A 23,099-nucleotide genomic window follows, 5' to 3' on the forward strand; every position below is an offset into this window, starting at 1 on the left:
AGATCCCCTTCCAAACCACTGTGGGAAAAGCATGAGATAATAGTTTTCTTTCAAACATGATTCATGATATCACAGCAGAAGGCTTTTTCACATGGTAAAATCACCTTAGAACACACCACAATTCCTAAAATGAGTATGGTACCATCAACAAATGATTTATAATGTAACTAAAGTCCTAAAACCCTCTATTAACTACAATGCTTTTTAATGAGGTGCTATCATGTATATTGATCCCAAGATGGCTGCCAACACTTCTTGGATGAAGTGCTGACAGCCAATCAGATCAGATGTGTGGTTAGGCTCCGCCCAGATATATATGTGTTTTTGAAGTTAATTTTCATAAGAACCACTGGAGCAATTTTCACCAAACATAGCAAAGGCACATCTGCGTACCAGTCCCTACAATTTTGCAAAGTTTGGCGTTATTTCGTTCAGCGGTTCGGGCTGTAGACTTGTCAGACCGTCCTATTGAAATTAACATGGGGAAAACACGTTTTGGGACCCCCCTTTTTTCTCAGCCCCCACTTCATGAATCCCCCGAAACTTGCAGGGAAGGAGCGGAGCGGAGCTGGCCAAAATTTTGGAAAATTACACGCAAATTCCTCAACCGGCGCCAAAGTTATTCCCAATAGAATGTTGCGGATTTCCTATATACCTACTGGCTATCGCCAGTAGGTAATGTATACATATATATACAAGATCAATCATGTATATTTTATTCGCCTATTGTACCATGCTATGTAAACTGTACTATGTGTGCTTTTTTGAGTGATATCAAAAATTTAAGTACAGACACAAAAATAAGCACAACATAAGAACATCAGATTTATGCACAATTGTTTACTGATTTAGCATAAGTTAATTTTGTTTCTGCGTACGTTATTTGCTCTTGCATTTTGCCATTTAGCAGCCCTCGTATTTTTATTTCATAGGCCTCGTTGAAGAATATTGCCAGGTGTTTTACTCTCATATCGTTTGTACCTTGTGCCATTAGATTTTTACTCTGTGGTGAGTAACCTATGGGGCGATCTTTGCAACCTCCCCGCCCCTCATGCATTAATCCATTATTTCACTACTGACAGACTCGACTTGTAGAACCCTCTGTAGCGTAGTCACTCTCACGGAGAAAGTTTAACTCTAGTTTAGCTGCTAGAATCCAAGAAACACGACAAAATATACCATGACACCAGAAACCAAAAAACATAGAAGTTTACAGCGAGGAATACATTTGTCAAAACACAAAGACGCCCGCCTTCAATGGGCTCTCGATTTAAGAACCAAGGTTTCAAAGTGAAATGTCTGATAATTACATTTTATTTTCCCCTACAAATATAAATACATCTTTACGTTTTTTCTCCTTTTCTCTCGCTTACAAGTTCTTTTTCATCTCTGTTTTCTCTCTTTACCACCGTTTTTTTCATCTTTCTCTTCCTCCTTATTTCTCCTATTGGATTTTTCTCTCTCTTGCTCTGAATCAAAGTTTGGCGAGGAAAAATATGTGCTGGTCCCCAGAAATGAGTGCTGGCCAGCCCCACCTGCAACCATTGGCTTAAATTAAGTACTGTCCGCCTGCCCAAATCAAATAGAGTACAAACAACCTCTGACAGGTGTTTTGGTCTCATTCAAACTTGTTAGCTATGGGATAAAATGTCCACTATTATAGGTTATAGGGATATGGTGAGTTACTGAGAAATGTGTAACCATATTGAGAAATGAGGCCGAAGATTGACTTTTTCTATAAGTAGGGAGTTGTGAAATTTTTCGTAGGTGTGGTGGGGTAATTTATTTCTGATAATAGTTAGAGGCAGCCACTCCTCTTCCACTGAATATTTCCCGTCTATGCTTCCCATCAATTTCCTTCCATCAATAAAGTACAGTCTCTGTCTTATATTCTGCAAACATTCATTGATTAACCAAATGCCACCTTCCTTGTACCAAACACCAAGACCTGTAAATTCAAAAACTCAGAGGAACCCAATTCAAAGCTGCATACCTCCTGTTCCCCAGGCACTAAGAAGCATAATGCTGAACTAAATATAGCTGGAACCATTCCTCAATAGTTTCATACATACCCTCAGTTCCTGATGAGTAATTGCTCAACAATATACCTAGACACAATCGATCCCGAGAAATGAACTAATCTCTCTGGCCCTGAGGCACACAGCGCTCAGAATAAGTCAATCCGCTCTGTTCAGGAACAATCAAGCATCACCAGGGACACTGCCAAGCAGATCTCTGAAAATTCACTGAATTTTGAGGCCGTTCTTTCTGAAAATAACCATAAAAGTCTTAAAAAATGAAACTAACAGATCACAACTATCTATGCGTAGCACCTAGTGACAACTCAGCTTAAAGTTTGGAAGCTGGCACTGAAAACATCCTACTAAAAAATACACATAAAGGGAAGAGTTAAAAGCATCTCTTAGGCCCAAAGTAAAGGTTCCCGATGCTATCCCTACCCACTTTGGGCATTATCAAAATAGGTCAAATCTTTGACCACACAAAATGTGGGCTCTGAGGGCTGGGGGTGTACGTGGAGAGTATACTATTGTAATGTTAGTGTCCTCCCACATCTAACACCAAAATCCAGTTTTATGCTGTCCCTGTACCCACAACAATCTCCGAGACAGAAATCTGGTAGAACAAAGCTGAGTTGCCAGCACTGAGATATGGGATACACAAGAATTGTTTTGGCATCCTGCCATCGCCCTTTGAAGTGTACCCTAAATGATATATTTAAACTCAGAAAACCTGTTGCACAGTCTGTGACAATGTCAAAGGAGGCCCACCGAGATTGGGGCTTTAGTGGCTGAGGGTACAAAAGAAGGGCCATTCAAAAGTGTCATCTAAAAGGGACATCCAAGCAGGACCTGACACTTATATGTCCAAAAGGATCCTCCGAGCCTCACTTGCATATGCCGTCAAGTTTTGTTTCCACTTGGGACCAAGTACAATTCTCATTCACACCAATTAAAATGCTAATAATTGACTTGTATAAGTTGAAGAGCAAAATTCAGATTTAGCTTCCAGGGTCTTCAATCAGGGCAAAGCTAACTTTCTAAAAAAGTTAAATTTCGGGAATATAAAAAATAAATCTTCCATCACCATTAAATTAGATTTTGGCTTCTTAATAAAAATAGTTGTTTAAGGATTTCTCTATATTTGAGATACAGTATTAATATTCTTTTAGTAATGCATCCAAGTGCTTTCCTATGGAACAGCCAACCCTGCTACAGTGAAAGTAGCTTGCAGGGCATTTTCACTGTAAGGATATTTTTAACATTAAACGTTTACATGCCCGTCTTTTAAATGCCTTGTACCTTGCCTTATAGGCAGCAAAGCCTACTTAGGGATGACTTATATATAAATATTTAAAAGGAGGGTTAAGGCTTCTCGGAGGGGGTAGTTTTGCAGTTAAAATCTGCACAGCCAGGCTACTGGTGGCAGACCTGCAGTCATGTTTACATTGTCACTGTTGTGCATTGTATAATAGAGGCTGCAGCCAATTGTGATATTTAAATTACAGGCCCTGTGTACACCTTGGTACCACATGGTAGGGACTTATGGGTAAATTAAATATGCCAATCAGGTGTATAATACTTTCACTATTTTTTAAACAAGGGGCACAAGCACTTAACCACTGCTTAGCAAGGATGAAGTGCACAGAGTTCTATAGCCAGTAAAAATAGTGATCAGCAAAAAAGGCAGAACATTCTGGGGTGACCCTGAAGAAAGGGAACATTTTGAACAATTTCCATGAAAACGATGTGCATTGATCCCCAAAAGGACTGGCCTCCTATTAGGCCACATGTAAGAGCCCACCCAGTCACAAGACGAAAACAATAAAGCCAACAATTTATTCCTGCAAAATGATATGGAAAGTGTCAAGCCTATACTACCTACCAATGCAAAACATTTCCAATGCGACCCTATGACACAAAAATAAAAGGGATATTTTAGCATAACTGCATTGTAACTTCGATAAGGCAGCTGCAGCCGGCCCCCTTCCACAGACCATCACAGACGTCCAGCAACCTTGTCTCTTGTGTTCTTCCGACACAAAACTTCAAAAGGGAATCATGACATTCTAAACAGGGGCCACCTGTTGCACCTATCTAAGGCTCTGACAAAATTGAGTGGCATAAAGTCTGATGACATAAAGGGTAGGTTTTATCATCGTAACAAATAGGTAGGGTATGGTCTAAGGGGAGTAGGTATTTATAGACCAGACGGACAGTCTACACCCCCATTTTGTTTGGGACTAGTTTTATCACCCCCTCAATAGCTGGGCATCCTGAAACAACCATGATAAACTGCTACAATCAATGGACTGCAGATCTGATTTATCTGCATAAAAATGAAGCAGCCAAATGTGGTATCAGCGTAGAAAGACCTGCTGCACAACTTTATCCCATCCCGTTACTGCCACGAGTCTCCTGAAATTATGAATACTGGCCACAGTCCATCCTCTATCATAAAATCCGCACTAGTGGCCACATCCAGTACCTATGACATTTCATTAGCTATACATGTGATCTGAAACAAAGATTAGAGAGATCATGCATCCTGTTAGATACAACTAATGCAAGGCAACTGGAATGGGTAAGCTATTCCCATAACCATCCTAGCCTCACCCATCATGTTCACACTCATCAGCCTCAAAATGAAGACAGGCAACCACCCGCGTTGGATCATGGAACATCACAAGTCTACAAAGTCTGTAAATAAAGATAATGCGCTTAACTTAAGAACAAAATCATGACATTTTGGGCTTTCAGCAGATGTGGTGTATGACTTCCGAACTCAATGATGGCTTTTTTGTAATTCATATCATCCCCCAGCACAGAAACAAGAAAATCTGGCCACCCAGTAGAAGGTTTAGCAAACTATGTGACCACAGAGCTTAACATCTCTGCCAGCAAAATTGCATTAAACATGACCTTTTTTCAAGCAACATTCATCAAGAGCAAAAAACATGAACTCCACTTATTTCCAGTCATAATTATAAATATCTTCCTCAATCCCACAGCAAAAGTCAAGAAACAATCGTCAATAACAAATACTGAGTTTCCTGTCGTCTCTCGGAGCACGAAGCCTAAATGGGAGGTTCCACTCATATTAACCTGCAAATTCCACCAGAGTCACCATTTGTAGTGCAAGAACACTGGACTACACCTTTGCAGACTGCTCTTTGTTTAGATCCATAAATGACTTTGCAATCCTAGAGTCCTTTGACAGTAACAACTTTATACAGTCTGCAAATTTGGCATTACATCTCTGCAAGACAAAACCAAAAGAAATGTAGGTGAATGTGAGGGTTTGCAAGGTATACAAAGACTAAAATGGGCCTGGTGTACCGATCAAAAGCGATGCAATGATTGTTGAGGATGGAGCATCCTCAGGTTGCAATACAGTATGCCCCCAAGCTTACAACAGATGGCATGGCTCCCCCACCTGATCTGCAGTGCAGTAACATCCCACTTAATATTATACAATAAGGGAAACTACCCAAGATTGCCTCAGAAGAGCGCACAAAACAGGAACAACTCACGACACATATATGCGGAAGACACTAATTGTGGTTTAATACCAACTGTTCTTTCTCAAGATAAACTGAGAAAAACTAATCAGAAAAAGGAACCTGGAGATTGCCTTACTGAAATTAGCAAATACCTTAACAAGCCCATCACCAGAGTGTCATCAAGGCAAAATACATGCTTTTGTCACACTACGGTTATGGGGTCCTTACGGCTAGCTAGATCAAACAACTAGACACAGCACAATACACCTTTACAGGAGCTTGTTTAACCTACAGAAATCAACATCCCAAGCTCAAATTAGGCTGGAATTAAATCTAGTTAACTATTCAATATATCAGACTGGTCGAGTTGCTTGATTTTGGCCAAACTCTGCAAGCAAGGCCAGCAGAGCTCTATAAGATCTTTTCTAAGGAAAGCACTCTGGTCGTTGAGGGAATTAAAAGAAAACAAGTTACTTACCTGTAACTTTGGTTCCCCAGTATTGGTAACTTTCATAGATTCCCATGCTTTGTATCATTCCCCGTCGTCGGAATGGGAGCCTCGGTAAATAGTAAAAAACTAAAGTAGTAAGCACAAAGTGAAAAAATAGGCCTAGGCCTCATCTCATTTTGTAGCTTATCCACCTCTTTGTGTAAAAGAGACCAAAATTCTGCAGCAGCCAATCAGAGCAGCCTCACCCCATAGAACCTTCCTGAGAGAAGCTCAGAGCCTCAGATTTTCGTAGCCGTTGTATATAGCTATCCATCAAGATCAGAAGAGTGAGCTTTCCCAGGGGAGGCGGGTGGGCGCATGGGAATCTATGAAAGTTACCAATACTGGGGAACCAAAGTTACAGGTAAGTAACTTGTTTTCTTGCCCCAGTATTGGAACTTTCATAGATTCCCATGCTTTGTATCAGAGTAAATAGCAGTAAAGAAAAACATATTTTGTCATACCTAAACCTGAAAATGTGACACATCTCTGTAAAAACAGCATAACACATAGGATCATGAAATATGACAATAATGCAGTATACAAAATATGCCAAGGAAGGCGGGATAGAAAGGAAAGCTCACCGACTTATTGGAAAAGGTTCCTCAGGACTGCTTGGCCCACTGCTGCATCCTCCCTCACAGAAGAATCCAGACAATAGTGGCGGGTGAAGGTGTGGACACTGCTCCACGTAGCCGCCCTGCAAATGTCCTTGATAGGGACTCCTGCGAATAACGCCGCAGATGAAGCCATGGATCTGGTAGAGTGAGCACGAACTGCTCGCTGCAGAGGTTTCCCAGCCGCCTGGTGACAAAATTGTATAGCACTGGAAATCCAACGGGAAATACAAGCCTTCGAAACAGCACAACCCTTGCGTGGAGCACTGAAGGAGACAAAGAGCTGTGAAGATTTCCTGAACTGCTTCGTTCGCTCCAGATAGAATTTCAGGCATCTGTGAATGTCCAGAGAGTGCAGAGTTCTTTCCGCAGGTGAAGAAGGTTTTGGAAAAAATGGTTTCAAGACCACGGGTTCATTTAGGTGGAATTCCGAAGGAACTTTCGGGATAAATTTAGGATTTGTCCGTAGAATCAGCACATTATTCTTAAACTGGAGAAAAGGTTCCTCAATCGTGAAAGCCTGTATCTCGCTTACTCTACGAGCCGATGTCAGGGCCAAGAGAAGAGCCACTTTCCAGGAAAGAAACTTAAGGTCAGACTTATGCACAGGTTCAAAAGGGGCTTTCATGAGGGATGACAGAACCAGATTCAAGTGCCAGGTTGGAGGAGGTGGCCGAACTGGAGGAAAAACCCTGAACAAACCTTTCAGGAACTGTTTGACAATCCTAGCCGACCATAGGGAAGGCCCTGAAGATGAACGTCTGAATCTAGAGATGGCTGCCAGATGGACTTTTATCGACGATGGAGCCAATCCCGATTTTGCCAGAGAAAGGAGGTAAGGCAAGAGCTTGTGTGGAGAAGAAGTATACGGATGTAAACCTTCCTTCTGGCACCAAACACAGAATCTCTTCCATTTGGCTCGATAGGTCTTGTTGGTACTGGGGGCCCGAGCCTGAGCTAGAATGTATCTACATTCACTTGGGAGATCTAATCCCTGGAACTCTCTGAACTCAGGAGCCACGCTGTCAATCGCAGGGACTTCAAGTCCGGATGTAGAACCTGACCCTGAGACATTGTTAGCAAAGTTGGAATAGGCTGAAGGAGAACTGGCTGGTCCTGGGAGAGGAGAAGAAGCTCCGAGTACCAAACTTGTCTGGGCCATGCTGGAGCGATCAAAATCATCCTGCACGGTTCCACCTTGAGTTTGCTGACCAACTTCGGAATCAGAGGAATGGGAGGAAAAGCGTAAACAAAGGCGCCTGACCAGGCAATCAAAAGCGCATTCCCCAAGGATTCCCGATGGTGAACCCTGCTTGCGAAGGACAGGCATTTGGCGTTCTGGGGAGTCGCAAACAGGTCGATTGATGGTGTCCCCCATCGAGCAAAGAGATCCTCCAGAACGGTCTGATCCAGCTCCCACTCGTGAGAGACTGTCCTCTGACGGCTCAAAGCGTCCGCCCTGACATTGAGCGTCCCCGCTAGATGTTCCGCCGAAAGGGCGACGTTGTTCTGTATCAACCAATTCCATAACGTTTGGGCTTCCTTGGAGAGGGTGGAGGATCTTGTGCCACCCTGTTTGTTTATGTAGTGCATGGCTGTAGTGTTGTCCGTACGAACCAGCACTGTCCTGTTTTGAATCCTCGGAAGAAAAGCTTGAAGAGCCAAGCGGATCGCGAGAAGTTCCAGGAGGTTGATATGGAACTTGCGTTGCACTGGACTCCAGTGACCGCTGACCTTCAGCTCCTGGAGGACCGCTCCCCATCCTTCCATGGAAGCATCCGTTGTTACAATCAGGGGAGATGGAGGAATGAGGAACGATAAACCCTTGGAAAGATTGTCTTTTTCCAGCCACCAGCCGCCTGCTTTTCTCATTTCTTTGGTCACGACAACCTTGTCGTCGAAGGATCCTGTGACTTGCCGCCACTGCCTGTCCAGTTGCTCTTGTAGTGGACGCATCCTGAGCCTGCAGTGCGGAACTAAGGGAATGCAAGATGAAATCGATCCGAGAAGTGATTTGTACTTGCGAACTGTCAGTGTCTTTCGAGATTGGAGAAGACGAGCTGAACACATTAGTTTGGTCTGGCGCTCCTCCGATGGAAGGGCTAAGCAACTGTCCGTGTTCAGGATGGCACCCAGGAACCTTGTTGACCTGGACGGGTATAAAACCGATTTCTCTTTGTTGAGGCGCAGACCTAGCCGCTCGAACAGATCCTTGCACGTCCGGGCTGCACTGGACGCTTCTTGGACAGATGGAGCTTTCAGCAGCCAATCGTCCAGGTATGGAAACACCTGAATAGCTTGTTTTCTGAGAAAAGCTGCCACCGGAGCTAGAACCTTTGTGAAGATCCGTGGGGCGGACCGGAGACCAAATGGCAGTACCTTGAATTGAAAGTGACTCTTGCCCACTGTAAAGCGCAGATATTGCCTGTGAGCTGGATGGATAGGAACGTGGAAGTAGGCGTCCTCCAAATCGAGGGTCGCCATATAATCCCCCGGATTGAGCAGACGAAGGATGTCCTGAAGAGTGACCATCCTGAAGGACAACTTCACGAGATAAGTGTTGAGCTGCCGTAGATCTAAAATCGGACGCCACTTGTTCTTTGTCTTCCGAACCAGGAAGAACCTGGAATAGAACCCCTTTCCCTTTTGCGAAAGGGGTACAGGCTCTACTGCCCCCTTGGTGAAAAGTTGGTGGGCTTCGAGATGAAGGAGCCTGAGATGTTTCGGAAGGAAGGCATCCGGCGCTCTTGTTGGAGGAAGGTCTTGAAACTCCAATGTGTGTCCTTCTCTGACAATCTGGAGGACCCACTGATCCGATGTAATAATTATCCAGTTGTGTAGGCAATGGGAAATCCTGCCCCCCACAGATGTGAATGAGGGAACAGGAACAGTGGAAAGAGCCACCTGGCCGCTATTGTTTCCTGGTGTTGTCTCTCCTTTGCTGCCCCTGGCGTCCTCTAGGCTGCTGGCGAGAGAAAGAGCCCCTTTGAGTGTATTGTGGTTTATACGACTGGCTGGACTGAGATCCCGAGGAGTAGCGATTTTGATTACCTCCACGGTAAGACGAAAAGCCTCTTCCTCTAGCTCCTCTGAAGGGCACCTTACGATACTGCAATGTACCCAAGGACTTAGCTGTATCCGTGTCCTTTTTGATTCCCTGCAGGGCCTCATCAACGTGCTTGCCAAATAGCATCTCACCGTCATATGGCAGATCCAAGATCTTATTCTGTACCTCCTGCCTGAACCATGTGGCCTTTAACCACCCCTGGCGTCGCAGAACCGCCGAGCAAGCTAGTGCACGGAATGCGGTGGTTGCAATATCCATTGCCACATCAATGACTTCCGAAGAGGCCCGCTCCCCTTCGAGCAAAATCTTCTTCACATCTTCCTTAGACGAATCCTGCAGTTCGTCAACAAATGGGGCCAGATCGCACCACATTTGCCGATCATAGCGTCCCAGAATCGCTAACGCATTGGCCGCCCTAACCAGGAGACTGGCCATAGCTGAAAACCTCTTGCCCACATTGTCTAGGCGCCTGCCCTCCTTATCTGGCGGCGTAGTCATCGGCGCAGAAGGATTCTTGGACTTGCTCTGGGCCGCCTGCGAAATGACCGAATCCGGTTTCGGTTGGCCAAGTAAACATGCTGGACTGCCATCCGGTGCCTTATACTTCTTTTCTAGTCTCGGAAGTACCGGGAGGACTGTAGCCGGATTATGCATAGCCTTCAAGCCCTCAGACCAGACATGCTCGATGATTGGAATGGACCTCACTGACTTCCTGAATGGTTCTTTAAAGTCATACAAAAAGCAATCCGATTGCACTGTGGTCACTGGGAGACCAAATCTTTTGGATGCCCTGTCCATTAAGTTGTGAAACCCTCCAACATCCGCTGGAGGCGAAGTAATATTATCCGGGTCGGTGTTGTCCGGATCCATAGGGTCAGTAGTATTCCATGGCGTCTGTTGATCCTGATCAGGATCCGCTTGCTGGTCTGCATCTGAAGATGCAGCATCATCATCATCAACAGTGTCCTGCACCTGCACTACCTCTTGAGGGCGCACTTCCAGCGCAGCGGTACGCTCTCTTGAGGGCAAAGAATGGTCTGCCACAGGACGCAATGTCTGAGGCGGAGGTGTCGTGGTGCGCACTTGTTGGCCTTCCGGAGGTGTCGGGAAACGTTGCTTGTAATCCCGCAACATAAGTTGTAAATCCGTCACTAAAGCGGATGGTATTGCCACCATACCCTCGGGTAACTGACGCATCGGTTGTTGTGGAGGCACCTGCCTGGAAGCAGTACATTCCTCCTCATAATAATGCTCTGGAGCATAGTGCTGTCGTTCCATCTGCTCCTCCTCAGAGCTAAACTCCTGCACCTTAACCTGGAGGTCAGAAGGGCTATAGGCCTGCCCAAATTCACTGAAAGTCTCTTCCTCAGAGTCATCCTCCAATAGTAGTGTTGGTGGTAGCTTCTGAACCTGGCGAGGAGACGTCATCTCTGGCGTGATATGCTTTCTTTTCAACGAAAAAACATGTTTTCCCGCCAATTCCATCGTCGACGAGGTCGTCGTCGACGAGGCCCTCGTCGACGAGGCCGTCGTCGACGGGGAGGTCTTCTGTATCAGTGTCGACAGTGGAAGTGTAGACATAGAAACTGTCTTCGTCGACGAGGATAGTGTCGTCGACGAGGTGAAGCTCATCGTCGACGATGGTGGAATCGTCGACGGGACCGTCGACGAGCTCGTCGTCATCAGCATGGCAACCGGCGTCGTCGATATCGTCGTCGTCGAAGTCGTCTTCGTCGACGACACCGCCGTCGACGGCAGCTTTGCAGACATTGTCGTCGACGTGGAGGTGGTCACCCTCGTCGACGACGAGCAGGATTCCGGAGCCTTGAAAGCAGTCGACGGTGTAGGCGTCGACGCAGCCATCGTCGACGAGCCCGTCGACGAGGCAACCTTGGTAGAGTTGTCCTTTTTAACACTCGTAGACGACGTACCTGGGAGTTTAGTCGTCGACGGTTTATGCTTCTTGTCTGAAGCCACCTCCTGAATCGGGGTTGAAGGTTTTTTGACCCCACGATCCTTCTCTGAGGAAGGCGAAGAGACTGTAGAAGCCTTTCTCACCTTTTTTGATGTCAGAAGTTCCTCAGGCTTACCCTGCCTCTCCTTTTCACCTCGGTGAGGAGATTTTTGGGCAGCCGGCCTGTCAGACCTATCAGAGGTCCCTGGTAAGGCCTTGTGTCGGGACTCGTCTGAAGCAGAAAGGGGGGACCTACCCCTCTTTTGAGACCTTCTGGATGACACCATAGACGAGGAGCCCTCACTGTCCGAAGAGATAATGTCCTTCCGGTCCTTCACCTTCTGAAGCCATGTGAGGAGACGTCCTTCTCTGTCCCTCTGGGTCTTGGCTGAGAAGGATCTGCAAATCGGACAGTCTAACGGTTTGTGGTCCGGATACAAACAGTAGATACAATCCTCATGTTTGTCCTCGACAAACAACCTCTTCTTAGAGCAGGTGGCACAGGCTCTAAAAAGGGCTTTCCTCTCCGACATGTTGAGAAAAAATCCAAGTAGTTGAAGAAAAAACTGAAGAAAACTGAGCAGAGCTCAATGGAGACTCCCTTGCACAACGTGCGGTAGAAAATCTGAGGCTCTGAGCTTCTCTCAGGAAGGTTCTATGGGGTGAGGCTGCTCTGATTGGCTGCTGCAGAATTTTGGTCTCTTTTACACAAAGAGGTGGATAAGCTACAAAATGAGATGAGGCCTAGGCCTATTTTTTCACTTTGTGCTTACTACTTTAGTTTTTTACTATTTACCGAGGCTCCCATTCCGACGACGGGGAATGATACAAAGCATGGGAATCTATGAAAGTTCCAATACTGGGGCAAGATCACATGCTGCGATCCTGACAATTAAAACACTTCAACTGTTCGAATGATGGTACTCAAGGACATCATGGTCGAAGTTTAAAGCTTTAGTGAAGAAACAAATGGGTCTTTCCTCCTTTTCATTCGACATCTTAACCTTTCTTGTGCTAAAGCACACCTGCACTTTATTAAGAGCCTCATTACGAGTCTGGCAGTTACCGGACTGCCAGACTCACGGAGGCGCAGTGGTGGCAGTCCTCCGACCGCCCTATTATGACCAGGGCCGTCGGGCCACCCTAGGACCACAGCAACCGCCACCATCAGGGATCCCTGGTGGTGGCGTGGCAGTCTTGAGGCCGCAATATGCATAGCATATTACGAGTTTCCATGAAAAGTGTGGCGCCATGAAAAGTGTGGAGTGAGGATACAAATAGGGCCCTACAGGGTGTGCATGTAGGGCGGCACATGTCGTGCCCCCCTGTGTGCATGCACCCCAGAACGTACACGGCATGGACTGCAGCAGTCCATGCCAAGCAGGTACTGATTTTAATGTTCCCATTGTGGTGCTCATTTCATGGGCACAGCCATGGGAACGCCAAAGAACTGCCCGTCAGACAGGAGAAAACATCTAATCTGGTGGGAGGTTCAACCACAGGATTGGCAGTGCAGGAGTGGGAGTTTCGGCACCAGCACCACCAAACTCGCAATGAGGCCCGAAAGCTTTATGCCACTTTAACTGGGGGGGGGACATCCTGCAAATTGAAACATAACATATCGAGACTGAGAGTAAGACTATTCGATATGGGTGAGATACGACAGAAATTAATATATTCTCCCGCTATTATGAGCTGTCTATATTTTGTCAATACTGGAAGGAATCTTTGGCTCATGTAATTTACTGCTGCCAAGGTTGGGCAGAAGAGTGCTCCACATTTCTGCTCCCTTCCTTCATTGGGGCGCTCACCATAAATGCTACTGGCCGATGGGCCCGCCTCCTGGTACTCCTCTCTCCGCAACGATCCTGGGGGTGACGAGGAGCAGGAAAGAAACAGAAGGACTTCCAAGTGCAGTGTGAATCTAACCAGTCCTGGAGCTGCTCTCATGCTAAAAACAGCATGACGAAAATAGAAACAAGGGAACCCTACTCACAGCGGAACCAGGGTAATTAATATTATCATCCATAGTTATATGTTTCCCACAGGAACAACTGTTTCCTTGTCAAAGGAAAACAGCATGAGAGCTGCTCCCGGATTGGTTGGAGCCAGCTATCCCAGTGCTGATTTTGAGGCTGGGGGCCTGTGCCAGCAATACCCCGGCAGTTTCTCATCTGGCCAATCTGACATGAGCACTGAGCACTGGGAGACATCCTAGATTCTGCCCGGCCCTCACCCTCACACTCTAGCAGCGCGGGCCGTGGCACACAGAATAATAAAATGGTATTGACAGTTTTATTTATCTGTGTTTACAGCTGCACCAGCAAGTGGGACGACTCTCTTCTGTCCTCAAAGAGAAACCGCAGCTGCCTTCTCCAGACGATTAAACATCAGATCATGTCGATCAGAAATCAAGGGATGGTACAATCCATCAGATATGCAATTGGCCATTGGAACTGTACACGTTTTCAAAGCGGCTGTAGCAAAACAATCAGCATCAAAAACGGCTTAAAGCTTGGAACTCGATATGGTTATTATACTAATTATGTGATGTCGATTTTTTTTTCTTTTCTTTTTGACGATTGCCCCAAATTTTGTAATAGTTTTCATCAACCACAGAATAAAGATGTATTTAATATTATCCTCTCTGCTATGGACTACTCCGCTCATCGAAAACTAGACTTTGACAAAGCCCATCGAAGTAGGAGAAACGTTGGGGTGTGAGTGCCAGACATCATTCATTCTTTTTATTTTTACACATGAGGATTTAAACATTGTAAAATGCATTTTCTATCATCAATAATTTGTAGTTGCATCAAATATACGACATCTTGTCATCTTTTTCAAATTGAAAGTATGAGGCGAGAAGGACACTAATACCTAGATCTGTTCACATTCAACTGCCTTCTGTATTTTTTGGAGGTGGGATTTAGGTCCCTTTAGGAATACACATGATATTATAAAAGCTTATGCCAACACAGCTTTTCTTGAGGATCATTGGGAATTTTTGGGAATTCCAGAAAGTAATAAATCTATTCTCACTCATAGGTGTACAAATATTAGTGTAGGCAGTGCTTAAAATGTGAACAGAATAAGTGCCAGCGCCTCATCAGGAGTCCACTGCGGCATGAAACATCCATTACCACTGTCAGCACCGCCATTGACGGTAACAATAAAACTACCAACCATCACACCCCTACAAGTGTGCCAATTCAGACTATTCCCGGCCATCCAATGTTATAACAATAGCTTGGGTGGCAGATTTTAATACGTTTTAATGTATATTCAATTATTAAGCAAGTGTTGTGCTCATCTCTAAATTTGACAATCAGCACCACGATGTGGCAGACTGTCATAAGTGTCAGTGTTGACGAATAGGTGCTGTGCAATTGCCGAGCACCAGAAACCACTGCCTCAAATTATGCACTGAGTGTGTAAATGTACTATTTTCTTTAGAAATCAGGCCTAATGTCTGAGGTTTTCTATACATGTATCACAGTGATGTGGTGCCAAAATATAATTTTAGAATATCTGAAACAGTGTGTACTAAACATAGGCTACATAAATCTTGCCCCACAGGTGTTAATCGAAAATCTACACTCAATGGGACATTATTTTTGTATACAATACTTATGTCAGAGTGTATTTCTCTATACATATTCTGACTCACAAACATTAGAGTTTCCCGTGACATGGCTTAGACGAGGCATGAGCAAAACACCCAATACAAATAAAACAAAACTTATAAATTGTGCAAAACAGAAAAAAAGAGCTGGGGGTGATGATGAATGTCTGCTTATGTAACGCTGGAAAATATATAACAATCTCAAAAATATTAAATTTCTGAGCTTTCCAAAAATCCCGGAATAAATTAATACCTCTGATATATTTTGTGCACAATTGTACCAGAAATTACAGCAGTCATTAGTTTGTAAACCCAACAAATCTTTCTGTTCATTTTTCTTTCTCTCATTTGTGCTTGTTTCACTCTTGCTCTTGGTAAAATGCTGATATTGACAAGCATTGGTAAATGCAATAGGTTTCAGTGATTAATAATACGTTGTTTTTTGTTCTACGTTGTAGCTTGGTGAGCAGTTGTGCACTTTATGCTACTGAAAAATACCTTTGAAATGACTACAAGCTAAAAAACTATCACTTTTAATAAGTACTTCTCATTACAGTGCCATAATGTGACGTATTGGTGCCAAAGCTTCCACGTGCATAAGAAATACACTTTTTTGAATTGTTAAGATTCTTTATTGTATTTTACGTGATATTTGTTGTATGATTTACATAGCAAATATTTACATGGCTCGGCTCTTGGAAACATGGGTTTAAGAGCCAAGCTAGGCCCTGGCCTCGGCTCTCCCTGTTAATTCAGCAGGTCGAGGTAAAGTAAACATGGGCAGTTTAAAAAAGCCACCACTCTAGATGATGCGTTTTGGTGCCTGTGACACCTGAGTCCTACACACCTGAGGGCCAGCTCCTTTCACCCAAGAATCCTCACTATGCAGTTTGGACATGCTGCAGCCGAAGCAGACAGAGAGTGTTGTCGCATGAGGAAGTGCAAAAGCGACTTCTAACTTGAACTCAGGCTGAAATGGTGAGCACGTTGCACGCACACAACACACACACAGATTGAGGAGCTTGAAGTCCCACCAAACACTTATCGTGTGATGTGTTAGCGATGTCTGTTCAGTGCTGCCGATCTCCAAGGCTGTCCAGGTGAAGCTTCAGTGGTGAGGGCCCCCGAAGAGGACAACCGTGGTTTGAGGCAGTGCGCTGCTGGTAATGACAGGGGACCCGCCAGCAGCTGTGTTGCCCAATGTCCTGCAGCACTGGGATGGGGAGGGGCGCTCCAGGGCAGGGGTACTTTAGCCAGCCTCTACACTAGGTTAGGGTAAACAAGCAGGGTATTGTAGAAGGGTATATGGAGTGGCTTTGGCCACCACCTGTCTCTTGCTGGTGCAGTTCAGTGAGAGGCGGCCCTTGCACCGAGACTGATTGAAATTCCCTCTGACGCAACAAGGGGTTGGAAAAAAAGGAAACTGACAGCAGAGGAAAACTGTAGGTTGAAGGAGATGCGAAATAGGGGCAAATGGAGAAAGAAGAGGAGGAGGCAGAGGAAGAAGAAAAAGGAAGGAGAAAGAGAAACAAGATGGCGGTAGGGGACAAGACAGGGGCTGATTAGAAGCACATCCCCATTACAAAGAGCAAAGTAGAAAAGAGAGCAGACCAGCTATACAGTATTTACTTCTGGGTCACAACTGAAGTGCCTGACTCTCTGTATCGACATCGACTTAAACAATGGAATAATTATATTGTAAATTCAGACTCACATAGAATGCAGGCATGAAATTAAAACAAATTAAAACAAACACACTTGAAATGTGTGCATCCATGGGGAGATTAGGCAAACAAGCACAGAGCAAGCGCTGTGAAGGCAAAACCTTAAAAAAAGTTCCACAAACGTGGATGAAAACAGTATTTAGGCCTCAGGAGACTGATAAGAGAAACACACGAGGAACAACAGGAAATAGTATGCTACAGCCAATAAAAATGGAGAAAAAGTAAGTGGCAAGTACGTGAACCAATGAAAAACAATGAAAGCCCCATTTAAGATTTCTATTAAATACAATAGATTTGATACGCTGTGCAGGCAAAACCTAAAAAATGAGTCCTAGTTCCCAAAAATGAGTCCCACCCACCGAATGCAACCACCGCCACACATTAAGAACTAAAGTTTAGGATTGTTGCCAAATGCAGTGATACATTAAATGCTAAAAAATGCATTGATATGAAAATAATCACTGTGTACCTCCACAAGGCCTTGTAGAATTCGCACACACATTACACATCCATAATGAACACGCGCTGCAGAGGGAATTAACATGTTCAATGTTGCTGTCAAGAAAATAGCTGCTCCAAATACCCTGTGGGAGAAAAACAGTTTCACAGAATCATAACAGGCACAATTAGGATACTATATTGTATCAAGTTACATAAAAAAACAAAGTCTGCACTCCTGCAAGTTTTCATACATTCTATTGCTTCAGTTGAGAATTAAAGCCACATGGTAGCCAGCCAAGAAACTGATTTTGAAGCTCACTCACAAAGGAACTTCTCATTTGTCTCTGTTCTGTGACTTCCCGCCAGGCATTCTAGATAAAGCTTGGAACCCATTCTTTTGTGCTTTAATTTCTTTCCTGACTTCCAACCATTTCCTTATATTCTATTCAAAGAGACTGGATGCCCAACTACCCGGGTTCTTTTTTATTACATATCAGGTCCCAGATACTCATCGTGCATTTGCATCTGCTTTCACCATCCGAGGCACCTTGTTTTTACAGAACAGTCTGCAAATGCTTGTGTGACCCTTTTTGTAATAAGGATCACACCAGCACAAAACGTTCTCTGCTGCCATCCCAAGTTGGCATTTTCTCAGTTGCATGAGCAATAGTACCATGAAAATGGGGGTATATCTTTGCATCTGCGCCGTATTACAGACAGAGGAACAGGGTAGTTGTTGGGAAGGACACTGACACTGCGCCACATATGAAGTAGTGTAGTCAGTAGGCTCCTTGGGGGGAGCACTTGGGAGGAATGTACGGAGGTTCCAGGGTCTCTCAAGCATTTCCCTAAAGACAGGTACTATGCACTATGAGAGGATGATTACCATCTAAATTTTATTGTAACTGTGTACACTTTACTGGTCTGCATCATGCACACCCCGTTAAAGGTGTCCAGGAAAGCAAGCCAAGATAGTGCACTCGATATGCAATTCGGTACCTTTCCTGAGTCTCATTTATTTTGTCTCAGTTGCATTTTGCCATTTTCTCAAGACTCAGTTGTGGCAAATGTTGAACAGAAACTCCCAGCTGAAGGATACATAACTGTCTGCATTCAGCAAATCATGCTAGAGTGATTAGTGTCTAATACCAGGAAGCCAACATTCATTGCCCTATTCAGTCTTAGAAAGCTAGTACCTTTAACAGTACTAACAGCATGGGCCTAAATTGGTAAACCCATCATTATACTATTACCTAGGTAATTGTCCATTACAAGAGAAACCCAAGGGAAGAAGTTATTTTTGAGGTGCATTCTTATGTTTCAGTTCGCTGATGTCAGGAACACGTTGGAACATGCCACTATGGCACTGCTGACCTGGGAGGGTGGCGGGCTTCCTGCCAGGATCTAAATAAGGGAGTCATTGATATTCTTATCTTCAACAGTACTAGTGGAGTTTTACTGTAATTATGAAATTTGCTTGTTTTGTTTGTGTGAGTGCTGGCATGAATATGTATGTGGATGTGTGCGTTTGTTTATGTGTGTTAGCATGTGTGAGCACAATATGCGTACATGCATTGCTGAGTCCTAGCATGGTTGTAAATATTTTAGTGCCAGTCTTTTCTTCTCCTTGAACCTTTGCATGTTTTAGTGTAATGGGAAATGTAGTGTATTAGTTTAGGATAATAGATTACAGGGCACGGTTACAGCATATAACTGTGACTTGTGTATATATATTACACACAAAACAATTAAGACAATTATAACTCCTGTGTAATTTTTTCTTAGTTGTGTTATCTCCGGTGTATCTGCAGTGCATTACTGCATAACACCAGTTCATCATTAAAGGAATTTAAAGTGTGCATTTTGCATGAATAACAACAATCTGAAAAAAATTAGAGATTGTACCACAGAACAGAAAAAAGGCCAGAGAAAAAATATAGGTTTTGCACAAAAGCGTGAAAAGGCCCAATCCAGCCAAATCCAGTCTTGGGTTGCTTGAGTTCTGGTTCAGAGAGGCTTTGCTGTTTGGGCTGGACAGTCCCTGTTGGCATAGGAAAAGACGGATATGCCCAGGGATGGGTCTATTTTTAGGTGGCATGGTGGGCAAAAAAATGATGGTTTGGAATAGGTTGGAATGCTACCTCGAGCTGTTGACAGTGGTTAGACTTATTGTATTGCTACCATTACCTATAGTGTGTTTCAGTCAATAACAAGCATAAATAAATCCAGCCAGGACCTACAGTGGTGTAACACAAAACAATAGCACCACTGCAGAATATGAAGAGGGTCCCTTGGTCTCCCATATCTCACAGATATTCATTGGCCTTATGCTGAATGGGGGCCCTCTGAAGGGTAGATGGGGCTCCCGAAGGGTTGTGCCCCCCCCCCCCCTGCACCACGGAGCTTCAGGGCCCTGTGTTACACCAATGAGTACAAGCTGATCTTTCAGATTATCCAGACAATTATTGACCCTGCAATTTTTTTTATGTGTCTCAGTCTCACGTCATTTACTACAAAAACAGCAATGCTTGTTTCATTGGAGAAGTGACATAATCCACCAAGAAAAAGAAACTATTTTAGGAAACCAGTCCATAACCAGTAACACAGCGTTCACTTGATTTAATATTGAGATATCTAGGAGTCTGTCGATGTTTCAATTTGCTCACAAACACCACAATATCACCTGTTCTTTAATTAATTAAATCACAGAGGCCTACCAACCCATTGTGAAATTAAGTCATCGTTTTTTTGTATGTCAAGGTTCTCTGTATTGACTTTTCACTTTCTTTTGTTCTGCAGGTAGATATGAAATCTTTCCCCAGTTTACCACAGTCTAAAACTTTGTTGGTTCTTCATTAATTGATCCAACATCCCTTGATACAGAAGCCCATCTCAATCTTTTTAATCCCAAAACAAACTAATGTATAACTCTAATAAAGTTTGGTCTTTCAGTGGAATGACTGTGTCACAACCCTGTACGATTTCTAAATTCCCATCCTTGACGAGCATCTGCTAAAACACTATCTAATAAAAGAGCAGCATCAATCTTGCTTGACTCTGAATCATATTTGAGTAAAGAAAATGTATATGGTCACCAATTAACTCAATTATCCTGCAAATATTGTCCAAAATTACCAAAGGCTTCTTCAACATCTCACTATTTTGTTGAAGATAGTATAATTAGCTTTTTCAAAGTTCAATAGTCTCGAAAAATATGATACTTAATCTCAACCTCCATCTCCCAGCACTTGTGACAACATTGCCTGCACCGCAACATTAGAGATGTTCGTTCCCACAAGGCCTTAGTTCCTAGAATTAATATTTTGCAGCACTCCGTTCGTACAATTATAAAATTAAAACAAACTTTTACCTGCTGAGATGGCCGTCTTCCTACTTCTCTCCCCCATACACATGAAATATTATTCTTATTGAACCAATACAATGGTTCTATTAAACATATACCTTAGCTAATAGTGCTTGTAATGCTGCAATCATACATAAACTAGAATCTCATGTTGGGAAAATAAATTGTTGTTTCTTATCTTTAGAACATAATTAGTTCTTAGTGATTTGTTCCAGTAGAGCTGTCATAATCAGTTGTTCGTTCATGATTTTAAGTTTAATCAAGATGTCACCCAAATAAATCACTACAAGCCTTGTACCAAATCCCGTACAAAATGGAGGATTGTCTCTGGAGCATTGTACAGGACAAAAGGTGCGGTCTTGTGTTCAAAATGGTAAACTCTGTCCCATTTGCCGCTCTCTGTTATTCTTTGTAAATGTGTCTCTTTAAGTTTAAGTTCTTCCTGTTATTTTTTTTTTAATATGTCATGATATTTCAGTTACAATTGCAGTACTAAATACACACTGGGGTCTTTCAATCATATGTAAAATATCACATTGTATCAGAAGTACTTTCATATAACGTTGTTTAGGTATCAAGTCCTATATATGGGTTACCATGTGAAGGATCTAAGTGTGGAATGACACTTTCCTCTGCCCCACCCTTCCTATGTATTTCAGTGGGATCCACCATAGTTTGCATTGTAAAATGGTGCCTATGTCTCTCTCTTCTGATTTCCTACTCCCAGACTTTATACACAATAGTAAGTTTTTACCTGGGGAGTAGAACAATTGCTCTAATGGAGTACCCACTTCCTATAACGTATTCACTAAATCCATGCTAATAGTCAATGTTATGTCCTCCCCAGTTCTATCAGTATATTTTATTCAGATCTCTTGTCCAGTGGTTGTACAGTGGATTCCTCTCCAGTTACCTGATCAAGGTGATATACATTTTTACCATGAGGAAAGCTAGAAAGGCAAATTTAGTCAGCAGTTTAGCTTTCTGCAGTTTGGATAGAGTTTGTAATAAATAGGTTAGTGCTGATTTTTTTTCCAGTGAATCCTATCAGATCCCTTACTAATCTGACTACCTTTCACCAGAACTCTTGAGCCACTCCACAGCCCCACGTCATATTCAACAAGTCCACATCTATATAGTTTTATCAGTGAACTGTACGTCTCTGTACATTTAGTGGCAATTTCAATGGAAAATGTGATGTCTACAAATGGCAGTACACTACTGGATGATACTTTAGTGATATATTTGAGACAATGTGCTCCAAAATCATTTACTAAACTTGTGTAGAGCTAGGATTTTTCACAAATCCTATGACTTCAGTAATATAACATGGATTTCAGCACCTTTGCTCCAAAAATTGTTCCAGCACCACTGGTGCACATGTGCTATACTATGTCCCTAAATCCAGTTTTAAAACAAACCCTTGCCTGTATTCCCAAGCAAGGCTCGAGTGGACCTTTCAGTATTTTTGCTGCTGTTTTTTTATTTTACAAAACCATTTTAACAGAGAATGGGATTACTTTCCATGATCATACACAGTCATCACACTTGAGCGTGACTTTCACACATAAATTGAGAAATGTGGCCTATCGGCCAAAGCTGTCAAATTTGAGTCTGGGGTACCAGGTCTGAGTCCCAGCATGGCTCCTCACAAAACACCTAGGGCCTGTTACGAGTTTGGTGGTGTGGGAGTGGGCCGCCATGCCACCACCCGCCCCCAAACGCTAAACTTGTCCGCACACTGCCCACTAGATTATGAGTTAATTCGTTATGTGGTGGGTGGTGCTTTGGTGGTCCTACTTCAGTGCCTGTTAGAAAGGCACCACAATGGGACCGCCAAATCATGTTCCTGCATGGCATGGACTGGAAAGTCCATGCTGAGCAGGAACTGGAGATGCATGACTCTGCATGCATCCTCTGGCCCAGTATCAACAGGGGAGCCCTGTCGGGCCCCCTTAGTTTCCTTACCGCTGGAGTTGTCATGGCACGGACAATGGCATGAAAACTATGGCTGTAAGGAAACTCATAATATGCTTGGCGGTGCCGCAGTGGCACTGCCAGCATATTGCTGGGCCAGAATGCCATGCCACAGCAGAGGGATCACAGTTCCCTGGTGGTTGCTGCGGTTCTCTGGAGGTAGGACCCTGCACTTGTAATGCGGTGGTAGGATCCCCACTGCGGCGGTACTCGCCACACCACCATGAGTTTGGCAGGCCAACGGCCTGCCAAACTCATAATTGGGCCCTTAATCTCTCCCTCGGTCTGTGTGTGTGTGTGTATATATATATATATCTAG

The 23,099-nt window shown here is 43.9% G+C and overlaps 1 protein-coding gene across 1 annotated transcript in view; it reads right to left on the bottom strand.

The window, feature by feature from the left end:
- Positions 1–23,099, bottom strand: part of SLC17A8 (solute carrier family 17 member 8) — a 323,457-nt gene that overhangs the window by 147,785 nt on the left and 152,573 nt on the right. Inside the window, exon 4 of the mRNA XM_086936990.1 lies at positions 17,468–17,582. Coding sequence (XP_086793116.1) covers positions 17,468–17,582 — 115 coding nt within the window. The remainder of the gene's footprint in view (positions 1–17,467; positions 17,583–23,099) is intronic.

Source organism: Lissotriton vulgaris, chromosome 1_1 (genome assembly GCF_964263255.1).
Source record: "Lissotriton vulgaris chromosome 1_1, aLisVul1.2, whole genome shotgun sequence".
NCBI lineage: Eukaryota > Metazoa > Chordata > Amphibia > Caudata > Salamandridae > Lissotriton > Lissotriton vulgaris.